Source organism: Mastigoproctus giganteus, chromosome 10, assembly GCF_048544385.1.
Source record: "Mastigoproctus giganteus isolate SK-2022 chromosome 10, ASM4854438v1, whole genome shotgun sequence".
Taxonomy (NCBI): domain Eukaryota; kingdom Metazoa; phylum Arthropoda; class Arachnida; order Uropygi; family Thelyphonidae; genus Mastigoproctus; species Mastigoproctus giganteus.
Window position 1 is genome coordinate 159,848,030 of NC_143584.1, and position 12,712 is coordinate 159,860,741.

The 12,712-nt window shown below is 36.4% G+C and overlaps 1 protein-coding gene across 1 annotated transcript in view; it reads left to right on the top strand.

The window, feature by feature from the left end:
* Ids (iduronate 2-sulfatase) overlaps positions 1-4,033 on the top strand; it is a 54,503-nt gene extending 50,470 nt beyond the window's left edge. Inside the window, exon 8 of the mRNA XM_090384105.1 lies at positions 3,049-4,033. Within this exon, the coding sequence (XP_090240231.1) occupies positions 3,049-3,788 (740 nt within the window). The 3' untranslated portion in view covers positions 3,789-4,033. The remainder of the gene's footprint in view (positions 1-3,048) is intronic.
* Positions 4,034-12,712: the final 8,679 nt, after the last annotated feature.

Genomic DNA, 12,712 nt, shown 5'->3' on the forward strand with positions numbered 1-12,712 from the left:
GAGATATTTTACATTCATTTAATTTTTATCAGTTCACTTTTTTAAAATAGCTTTATCCTGTAGTTTGTTCACATGCCTTTTTTTTTATCAAGTGGTTTACTTGTAGATACATGTACAGGATCTCTTACATTCTTTCTGCCTTTTCTGTATTTACTGCTTTTCTGTATTTTCTTTATTTATTTATTCAAATTCTGCAATTCCTGTGTCTAAGTAGCACCATATTTCTGATATTCCTTTTTTTTTTTCCTTGCCTTTTCCCATTACATATATATGAGGTCAGCGTTTTTATTGTTTTGGCATGAAATTTTTACAGCCGGATGCCCTTCCTGATGCCAACCCTCACCCTTTATCTAGGCTGGGGATATGCGGTGGTCATTCTCTGACCTTCCACATCCTCCATATTTGGTGGTCACGGGCTCGAACTCCCGTCTAATCAAGAAGCGTGTGCTACGCACTACTGCTCCTGCCCACCTGGCTACGGAGGTGCCAAATTTTAGAATTAAATACCATTCAGAATTCTTATTTTAAATTCATACTTATTTAAATTTTTAATTTATGTGAGGTTTGTGTCATCATGTCATCTTTCAAAATCTTCACCCATAAAGAATCTTCTGTATTTAAGAGTAGAGCGATTCTTCGTCTTTGTTTCAAATATGAAAAGGCAATTTCAAATACAGAATGGCAAAACATGAATTTTAAAGTTCACTGCATTTTTTTTTTACATTTGGGTTCTTCAAATGCAAGCATTCCTCTATTGCTTGCATTTGATGACTTCACTATTACTCTAAATTCATAAAATTTATTTACCATACTGCTGTCATTGGTGTCTGGTGTACAAGCAAGTATATGAGTGCCTTATGTAATTGTACTTAAATATAGTAGGCTACATTTAAAGGTAAGAATGTTTTTTTCCCCAAGAAGACTCCTGATTAATTTTGTGAGGAGCTCTTATTTTTTACCTGTGTGTTTTTGAACAGATCAATTTCACTGTTTTTGTTCAAGCTTTTACAATTCAAAATTGCTTGCTTTGCAATAATTTTCTTCATGTTCTCACTTACAAAAAATGTAGCCTCTATGGTTACATAGTTTGTGTTGTTCAGCATCATTTGGAAATTGTCAGATTCATTCCACAGATTGAGAATCTTGCCATAAAGTGGTGTTTTTTTTTTTTTTTTTTTTTTCACTTGACTGGCTAGTTAGGTTGTTTTCTTTCACTCAGACTGGCTAGTTAGGTTGTAACTAGCCAGTCTGAATGAAAGTGGAGGGGGGTCCCTTCCAAAAACTCAGGTTGTCCTCCCTTATACATGCATTCTGGCCTAGAATGCATGCAATTTACAGGCAGAATATATAGTATTGGTAGCTCAAGGCCTTTGATGTTTAGGCACTCACCAAGAGAATGAATTTCTCACTATACTATCAGAGCCCCAAGTGAGAATACTTTTCTGGGGGCCCACTGGGTGGGTTTTTTCTGTAAATTGCATGACTTTTATAGTCAGTTTTCTTATTTTGCAATAGGAAAACTGCTGAGTTTCTGGAAGTAAAACCAAAATCATGCACCTCTCACATCAGTGTGCAGTAAAGCCCATAAAAGCTCCTTTTGTGGAATATACAATAGGATATTTCTCAACCTTGTCTGGCCAGAATCAAAAAGTTGGTGTCGGAATCATAAAAGTAAGATAGAATATCAATGCTGTCTACTTTACGACTGCAAGGGATCTGGAATCCATTTGTATGCAATTATATTTACTACATGCAAAAAAAAACTTAAGAAAAGCATAAAATGTGCTAAATTTTAGATTAATATTAAGATTTCAATATTTGATTGCATTGCCTACATAGAATGTATTATAACAATTTTTTATTGTATTTGCTAGTAAGTACAAAATACAAATAAACTTTCATGGCTAAGGACTGGAAGTTTACATAGTATTTAAGTGCAAAATTAGTTTTGGTAATTATGTATTCCAAAAGAATAATAATTACCAAACCTAAATAATTACATTGGAAAGATTGAAAGATATAAAATCTACCAATCTTTCCAGTATTGAGTTTGAAATAATTGATTTGATAACTTTTAAATAGGCATGTGCTCAAATAAATGGATCTGAGTTAATGGTCTTTCCTAATGGTGATCTTATAGCTGTTTCCCATGAAGTAGTCAGCCATTTGTCACCAAATATCTTTATAATGTGAAACTAATACTTATCTGTTGGTTTGTTGTTCAGACTTTGTTTCTGACAATCCATGTTAATTATCTTTGTGAGTGGAAAATAAACAAAAGATGCAAAGTTTGAAAATAGTGTAGCCCTCAAATATTGTAGTCCATTCCTGATGCTGATCTTACAGATGTTCCCTCTGAAGTAGTCAGCCAGTCATGCTAAATATCTTTAATGTAAAACTAATACAGGCAGGATATGATTTTCTCTGATTCAGGCTTAAGCTGTGACTATCATCTCTGTTAAATCATTAACATATGATTAAAACAAACGAAAATGCAAATTTTGCAAATGGTGTAGCCCTCAGGCCTCTAATTTATTTTGATAGTTGTTATCGATCTTCAATCAGAATATTAATATTGAATTTTTCAATTTTGTTTTGACTTGATTTGAATAAGAATTATTTGCTTTCATAGTATCTGGTGATAGTATATACTAGATATAAAATTTATTTATGAAGGCTCCAAGAATCAGTAAACTGAAAAGTGCTGTACAAATGATACATGATAATTATTGGACATTTGTGAATACTATAATTTTATAATGTTGAATAAAACTCATTCCTGTAGTTTTTCATTACCTCTCTTGAAACTGTATTATAGTTATATGAATCCTGCATAAAAATTTTTTTTCAGTGCAGATATAATTCTAGCTTGGCATTGATAACATGAAAATATAATTTAAATTTAAGTTTTTTTTTATATATTTATATATATATTTATATAAAATTGCCAAAGATATGAAATCTTTCAATATTTTATTTTTGAAAAAATATTAAATAAAAAAAAAATGAAAAGTTCTCATCTATGTTTTTTTATTTGTTAACTTTCAGGTTGGTCTTTAGGGGAGCATGAAGAATGGGCTAAATACAGTAATTTTGAAGTAGCTGTTCGTGTTCCTCTAATTGTACATATTCCAGAGAGAACAGAGCAAAGTAATGACGCCAAATTTAGACACATACCTCATGCAAAGACTCATGCAGAATCTGCAAACTCAAATACAACGTATTTTTATAATTTTGACACTAGAATTTTGAGAGGTAGTTCTGTTTCTTTGGAAACAGATCAATTTGTTGAACTGGTAGATTTATTTCCAACTATAGCAGTAACTGCAGGTTTGCCAAAACCTGTGTTATGTCCTGTTAATTCCTCTAATGTTGCTCTTTGTACAGAAGGAGTAAGTCTTGTTCCTTTAATAGAGAATGTTATAGGAGGTTATTCATATGCCAGAACACCTTTTACATGGAAAACAGCTGTATTTAATCAGTATCCAAGGCCATCAGTAAATATAACAGAAGAAAGCGATGAACCTGCAATGGAAAATATAACAATAATGGGATATTCTATTAGAACACGTGAATTTAGATATACGATGTGGGCACATTTCAACGTTCATAAACTTAAAGTTGATTGGAATAATTATTATGCACATGAACTTTATTTGCACAATGCATCTTCTGCAGAAGAAAAAAATGTTGCCGATTATCCAGAATTTTCTGAGTATGTAACAGATCTTGTACACAAACTAAAGGAAGGATGGAGATATGCCCTCCCACCAAATGGTTCTCAATAGCCAACTAGTCAACTGTGATATAGATAGCCAGGGCTACAAAAAAGGGCTAAAAAAAAAAAAAGAAGAATAACAACAGTTCGATAAACTTCTGTTTCTGTGCTCTATAAGAGCATAATAGTAGGTGTATGAAATAGATACAGATTAATGTTGAAATAATTTTATTCTTTAAAAATAAAACTTCCATTTCACTCTTTTCCAAGTAAATTGTTGGAGTTTGTATATCTGTAGAAAGGAGATGTATGCTATAGATCTTGTTTTATAAAGTGAAAAATGGTGTGACAAAAAGTACTGATATTTTTGGTACTGATCAGAATCAGTCTGTTATAGCACTGAACTAAATCTGAAATATTTTTTAAACTTATAGTCAATTCAAAATTAGTTTGTAAGTATGGTTATCCTGTTATTTGTTGCATAAAAATCAACATTGATATTGCCAACTTTGTAACACATTTTCACCCTATTAGTTCAAGAGATTCCTTGAATTTTTAATAGAGAAACTGGCAGAAAATTATTGTGCACAGCACTGTGAGTCATTCCAAAGTGAAGAGAATATTTTTGAGTGAAAGTCAGAGTAAAATAGTTGGGGGGGGGGTCAAAATGACTGTTGACAGGTTAATGAGATTCCCAGTATTTTAAGTCTGTTAAATTTGACTATACACGTTAAGACATATCATTAAATAATAAACAAAGCTTATAGTCTTTTTGAATTATGATGACTATTTCTTGGTTAAAAATCACTGGTGTTATCTAATTTCTAAATACAGTATAACGACATATCCAGTGCTAGAATTAATTTAGCAGCATAATGAATTGAATTTTTATGGTAATTTTAGGTGGTAAATTTTACCGTTTATCAGAGATTATTTTCATGTAGATGAATAGTAATTTATAAAACTGAGAACTCAAACTGTGTGGAATTTCTTATTTGTTAATTAAGTAATTTATATATTTATTAAAACATATACAAAGTGTCTCAAAAATATATACACATTTTATTAAAATATATTTATTATGTGAATAAATAAATTATTGATATTTCATATGTCAGTATAACATCAAATGTGTATATTCCAGGTGACATGTATTTAACAAATGACATCTGACAGTGTGTTACCCATCAGTTAGATCATAACACAAAATGGCACAGACTTGCTTGACATGTGAACAATGTAATGCAGCTTTGAAATGGTACTGGAGATCTCAGAATGTGTGTGGTACATAAAGGTATACATTATCAGATTAAATTCACAACTAAACCTCCAATATGGCTAAAAAATTGTAAGAATTTGTGATAAGTTTGACGAAGACTAATGTACAAGACATGCAAAAAAGGACATGGACCCTCACTGAATGTAAACAATGCTGTGTAGTTATTCATTGCAGACTAGTTTGCATAAATGAATAAATTTGTGCTACACAAAAGTGAGAGGATTATACAAAATATGGCAAACTACATTTAATTTACTTTGGATTGGATACAACTGTATCAGATTATCTGTTCAATATAGTAATAGTATTCACCATATAGTTCAAGGAAGCCACAGGCTTTTGCTGCCAAAAAAAACACCAAGTAGATAAGAAAATACAAATTATATGCTTTCCTACCCATATAGGTAACTGTCCAGTTGCCCTCTGAATTTATTCAAACTGTCAGCCTCAACTAGCTGCAAGCACAACTTGTTCCAGCAATCAATGACTCGCTGGCTGAAAGAAAACTTCCTACAATCTAATCTAAACCTTAACCCCTGTAATTTGACTTATGGTCCCTAGTTCTGGAATTCTCTATAACAGTGAATATTTCACCTTCATTCATTTTGCTAATTGCTCTCAGAGTTTTTAAGTGGCTGGTTGTCAAGCTTTGTAGCCTGCATGATCAGTCTTTCCCTGTATGGTTTCCCTTTTGTCGATCTCACTATGTGAATTTCCCCATCTTTGGACCCTCTCAATGCCTGTTTTTTTTTTCAGATTAGGTCTCCATACTTGGATGCAGTATTCCAAATGCAGTCTTACAATTGCCCCATACAATGGTATTTTGACCTCTGTATTTCTATAGGAAATTGTTGGATAAAGTTGGGGAGATCGAGAACTGGAACCACTTGGTCTACGACTGCCCAGAATACGAACATCTCAGAGGCATCCTGATCACAAAAATACACTACCTTCCGAAAGGACTGGAATCCCACTTCACTGACACAGAAGAGGAATACAGAGCACTTTCTCAATATGCGCAGAACCTCTTTGAGAGGAGAAAACTGCTAATTACCATAAATCGTGTCTGACGAAAGACCACCACAAGTTAAACTGTACAGGACCATAAAATACTATCCAATGGAGTTACTACAGAGAAAACCCTGAGACAAGAAAGTGAAAAACACAAGGACGGGGCTTACCCCATGAGCGACTGGACTGAAATCGACTCAACATTGAAGAAAAGAGACAACGCAGCACAGCTGCCAAACGCCATTTGGCGACTTGAAGAGGGCACCCTAGCCACCTTCATCTTTAATACCCATATCCCCGGTGGGGGGGATATGGGTATTAAAGGGGAGGAGACGGTCTTACTGTCTCCTCCCCCTTCGCGCCGTTCCCACTTTCCCTTCTTGGGGTTGCCTCCTCTCTCTCGACTCCATACTTCTGTCTTTTCCCCCCAAACTTCAGTCTCCCCACCCACTCTGCCTGCACATATGCAAGCGAATGCCCTACACGTCGGAATTGATTTAATCATCTCCAAATTACGTTTTTCGCCCATACACTCGGCCTTTCAAAAATTTAGCGTTATTCCTCATCGAATTTACCAAAAATGAAATATATATATATATATTTTTTTTCTCTTTTTTATTTTTTTTATTTTTTATTTTTAGGTCCTAGCCGCCGAAATCTCAGGAAATTAAGCGGCAGGACCTGCCAGAGTGAATCTTAGTCTACTGGTGTTTCCTAGTCTGCCTCCACGGGGCAAAAGTGGGGCAACGTTGGGCCTCAGTAGGGGTCCAGCGGCTAAACGACCAGATGAACAATATCCAATATCCACCTATACAATATCCATACACTTTTAAATCTCTGGCATTTCCCAGCGAACTGGTTCACCCACAATGAAAGCAATGCGGGATTTGGGGGAAACCCCTAGTGCCGTTTGACCCTAAACACTTTACACTTTACCTTTGGGTTGCCAGGCAGGTACTTTACCCACCTGGCTAGCCCGGTCGGCATCAAGAGTGTAACGGGAATATGCCATTCCTGGAATAATATCTCATCATGGACAGCGCTGTGGGCGGAGAAAGGTGGTGGATGAACGTGGCCATCTGTCTTGCGTGGTTTCACCCAACCGGAGAGCGACAGTGGCACAAATCACCGACTTCAATGAGGGAGGTGTAAGAAACATCTCCACTAAGACCATCAGGCGATCAATAGGTTATGGGGGCTCCCGATCCACCAGAGTCCCGTTGCTAATACCACGACACAGGACTCTATGCCTCAACTGGGTGAAAGAACGTGGGCACTGGATGATTAGGTGATTGGAGACAGGTTTACAGTTCTGACGAGTCCCGTCTCCAGTTATTTTGAGCAGACGGGAGGGTGAGTATCTGGCAGAAACCGCACGAAGCTATGCACCCATCATATCAACAAGGAACTGTTCAGGTAATGTTCAGGCTTCTGTGGCCATAATGCACCCCCCAAGGTTTTTGCAGTACTTTGATCCAAGCCCGAGGCGGGATTCAAACCCGTGACCTTTCGGTTGCCAGGCAGGCACTTTACCCACCCGGCTAGCCAGGTCGGCCGGTAAGGGTCTAGGGCGTGTTCAACTGGCACATGGGACTTCTGGTACGTCTTGATGCATCTCTGAGATGCGTCAAGACGCCTCCCCACAGATCTGTGGTGATTAGAATATGGCTCGAAGAGCATCTCGCATATTTTACTACCATGGAATGGCCTCCATGTTCACTGGACACGAACCCTGTGGAGCATCTTTGGGATGGTGTGGAAAGGTCCGTTCAAGCTTTGGATCCTCCACCCAGGAATGTGGACATGGACATGTGTATGTAAGGGCGGCACCTAGAACGTTTGTTCAACTCTGCCTCGTATTTCTGTGAAGATTAGTAGCACTATAAATGTATCTAGAGCCAGAAATGTGTCTAGTATAGGCCTCTTGTCTACCCAGATGCAACAGTCATCTGTACAGATGATTCTGGGTACTTGGGTACTCGTCCACACCACGAGAAGGTGGGCCAGTCCTAGAAAAACACATGACATCTGAAAAGAGACTCTGACCCATTTGGTGTTTGCAGCAGGTGGGCCAGAATCCTCTGGGGGCCCATTCCAGAGGGAAGAGAGAAGAGGAGAGAAAAAAAAAAAAAAAACACCGTGGTGCTGGTTGCGAAAAAAAAAAGTGCAGGAAAAAAATAAATAAAATAATATAATAAAATAATTAATTAATTAATTTAAAAAATAATAATAAAAAACTAGTGGTGCAGATAAAATATATAAAAAATAATAAGAAGAAGAAATATGGCGAATTTAGCAAAAAAATAATAATAATAAATAAAATAAAATAATTATTAAAAAATTTTATTTTGAAAATGCCAGATGCAAAGGCCTGCAGGGAAGAAAGATTGTCTGGAGTCTGGATTAGTTGGTCCACCTGGTTTGGGGTGAAGTTGGGAATTCCTCTCCGAAGTTGATATCTTCTCTGAGATCCTCGTAAAGTTTCAATCAAAAAGAAGATGGTACCAGTTTTCTTTGGCTCCACAAAAGAGTGAGTAGCTAGAAGCCCCAGTTAGTATAGTTTTTCATTCAGGGAGCCATGGCCAGTCACCAAGAAGGACATCTCAAGGCTGAGGGAGCACCCGATCTTGTGATTTTGGTCATTGCAAACGTTACCTCGGGGAGGAATCTCTTCGTTACTGTGCCTTGTAGCGACGTATTCCACCTGGTTTACGTCGTCGTTATTTCACCAGTTGTTGACCAGTTCGTTGTAACATCGTGTTTTTCACCCAGGAATGCGATGGAATTATGGACAGCGGTGCAGCAAGCGTGGATAGAAATACCTGTGGAATGCTTTCGTGAACTAGTGGACTCAATGCCTCGCTGTGTGACTGCCCTTATCCGGGAGAAAGGTGGGTCTACCCATTACTAGGTAGGGTAGTCACTAGGTTTCTTTCTCTGTGATTTCTGTCCACTCAATATTGAATAGTCCACTGGTTAAACCAGTGGACTATTCAATATTCGTCCAGATATTATTGATTCCATGAGGACTTGGATCTAGTTCTCAGGAGATGCTGAGGACTAGATCAAAGGAGCGATTGTTACAGCAATTTTTTTTTTTTTTTTTTTTTTTTGCGTCAAAGCAATTAAAATTAAGGCTATGAAGTAACAGCGTTTGTGAACTGCATGTATTGTACTCCGGTATGACGAGTTTTGCTGTACAAAAAAAAAAAAGTTTTTTTGGGAATAACCATGTAATCCTCGTCCGAGACTATGTACCTTGGCCACAGTTTGTGAAAACACCAAACTGTACGAGATTGGTGTTTTCACACACCTGTGGGGGTTGGAGTTGTGTTGTTTATCTAATATTAATTTTCTTATTAGTTTATTTTTATTTGAAGCTTTATTTGAGGTTTATTTTAATCAATTCTTCAATGAACTCTTCTTGCCCCCCTTTTTTCACAACTCCCACGTAGCACCTGACTTCTTAACTCCCAGAAGATTCTAGATTCGGGGGGGGGGGGGTCAGTAATGTTAATTTCCTCACCCGGACACTAGGCTCTGTGTTCAAAATGACTGACACGTCTCATATATATATATATATATATATATATATTATAATATATATATATATATATGTATGACACGTCTCATATATATATATATATATATATATATATATATATATATATATATATATATATGTAAAATTGGTTTATTACATATATACAAACATAGATTATTTAGCAAATCATTACACATTATTCACTTTACATTAATACTACGATTCTGGCCATTAAGGTCTTCCATACATCATCATTTTCTTGCCTCTCTACTACTAACACTCTCCTACAATCAGTTTAACTTAACTCTTTCTTAAATACAATTGACATTTTTTTGTTTATTATTCCTACTGATTTAGCACAATCCTACATTCTTCTTCACGGTTATTACAATTCTTCTGGAATTTAATGTCCACTTCACAAATTATTCTAGGCTAGTCTCACCCTAACACAACCAATTTACCGTTATTGAAATGTACATCGGTTTATATATTTCTTCATTCTCTCAAGTAAATTTCACCATTAGGCGACTAATTGCGCCTCTTCTCTACTTCATTAACATTGTATAAATTTACATACAACTCTATCTGCTCTACCCGTCCAAAATTATTATTTTCCCCTCCATTAATTAGCCTGTAATTATACCATAACTATAATCAATCCTACGTTAAACTAGTTCAAAATATTTCCTTAATCAACTACAGAACATGCACTGAGTTTACTGAAAGTGCTCTCACAATCTCATTTAAAATTTCCTAATCTTCCTACAGTCCTTTGCAAATATATATATATATAGGTACATAAACTGTTTGAAACTTACTTCTGGGATTTGAATCCTCCGCTAACAAAATGTTGCGCCTGTGTCTTTCCGCTCTGCATTGGAGTCCACCATCAGTCTGAGATTTCTCTCCTTCAGCTTCGGAACTGTAAACATCTGCCAGGGATACTATCCACTCTGCCGATCCTTCCTGGTATCATACTTTCTTTCGCTGTGCCCGATCATTCAATAGGAGTCGCTTCCTTTTACTCTATTTCTCTGTGTAGACTGCAGGGCTGCCCAGTGTACTTTCGTAAGCATCATCTCTCGCCTTCCTCCTAAATATATTTCTCGGTGGGCGTTTTAGGACTTCTACTTTCCATCTCGAGAAAGTTCCCTATCTATACTTTACTTAACTATCAGAGTTTAGCCAACTCACCATACTTTACTTAACTTTCAGAGTTTAGACGACTCACCATAATTGGTCCTACTGGTGAATTACTTCTAGGGGTTGTTTCCCTAGCCTACCTCTCAAAAGAAAACTTTCATCACTCCTCCGAAAAAAAACTTTCATCACTTTTCTGAAAGAACTTTCCTCACCTCCCGAAAAAACTTTCCTCTTTTCGCCTCTCCTCTTCGCGCGCTCTTCCCTTTTTATTTCTCAAAATTTCGTAACGCCCTTCCTTTCCTCAACCAATCATTTCTATCTTCCCATCATCATCTCCATTCTCACTTGCCTATTTCACGTGACCTGCAATAGGAGAAAGGTGACCGGAAATTCCGGCAGCTCAGAATCTCTCCCTAACCATCCAGAAAACATCTGTGTCCACTTACTTGACCTACCTCGCCCCAAAAATTGACCAAGCCTTCTCTGTTAACGGTAAACCAGGACCGCTCCCCGCTGGCCCCTACTGTAACCTCTAGAGCACTCCGTCCCTTGCAACTCCATCCACTGACCACCCACTGTTCCATCTAGCTATCTTCGCTTGCTCTTAGGGAGTGGACGCCGATCATATTTCTCCCTCTGATGTCCCTACATTAAGTACAAACTCTACTTAATTCAGTTCCATTAACGTGAGACCCACTATCTTAAATTTTATGACTTTAAGTGTTCTCTTGTAAGGTTTACAATATCACCCTACCTAGCGTTCTTTCTTTAATTATTTTTATATTTAATTTAACTTGTAAGACTTTGTGTCTTACACACCTTTTCGACGCGCCTCTTATACTCTTGAACCATGAATAGGTTTTTCACATTCTGATTCATGATGAACATTTTTTACATTTAGATGTACAGTGATCGCAACCACTGTGCTACATCGCAAAATTTTCAAAGAAGCACACAGTGTTATAGTTATGTGCATTTTGGATTGTATGGATAGGGCCGGTGTCATCTTCAATATCATATGTAATGAGTTCCTTAATCAGTACCACTAATGTGAGGTTTCCCCTATGGTCCCTAAATATTGTCAGCGCCTTCGGCTATCACCACTCTTAATGTCTGCCCTGTGTATGGAGTTATTAATTTAGAATTACAATTATTCATCAATCTGTTGTTTTCCGGGTGGCCGATATATTAATTTATTTGTACAGATAAGTACTACCTTCACTATATATATATATATTTTTTAGTTAATTATACCATGTAGGCTTTCTTTTCTTTTCGTTTCGTTTTCTAAATTAAAGTTAATGAATAAAAGTTTGTGTGGCCACTTTAAGATAAACTAGGTAATATTATATATACTGCTATAACTTCTTTTTGTTTTCGGGTTTCTTTCTTTTTTTTTTTATTTTATTTTATTTTTTTTTTTGTGTATTACATTTGACATGAAATTACTGTTGTTACAAAGGCATTTTTTATTATCTCGCCTTGCATTTCCTACTCTAATATTCTAAAATACAGTCACTTTATTTAAATAAGGTCTTTAACCTAAAATTAATAATTATAGCAATTAAACAAGAGGGAGAAAAAAATGGAAGATTTAAATCAACCAAACAGGCAGGAACGTGCAATGTTATAGGGGTGCCCAGGTTCAAGTTTAGTTTGAGGGCCCGCCCCTTTCTTTTCTTATATTATTAAGAAACATTTTGGGGCCAGAATGCGTCTCCTCATCCAGCGCATCCACCTTCCTCTCCACTTGCTCTGTTCTTTAGAACCACCGCAGTATATTGAAGACTTCAAAAGATCTGATCGCTCTGCCATTTTTTCATGTTTGTTAAAATCAATGGTCCCGCATTTTAACATTCAGTCATTAAGAACGAATTACTTGAGAATGATCATTATTATTTAGGTATCAGTTAGATTTCGTGCTTGTTTTTATGAAATCGTATAAAATCTGGTAGAACATCAAAATGTGCTATTTACTCTTTCGTTATCTAAAGTATTTAATGTGTGATAGCTACGG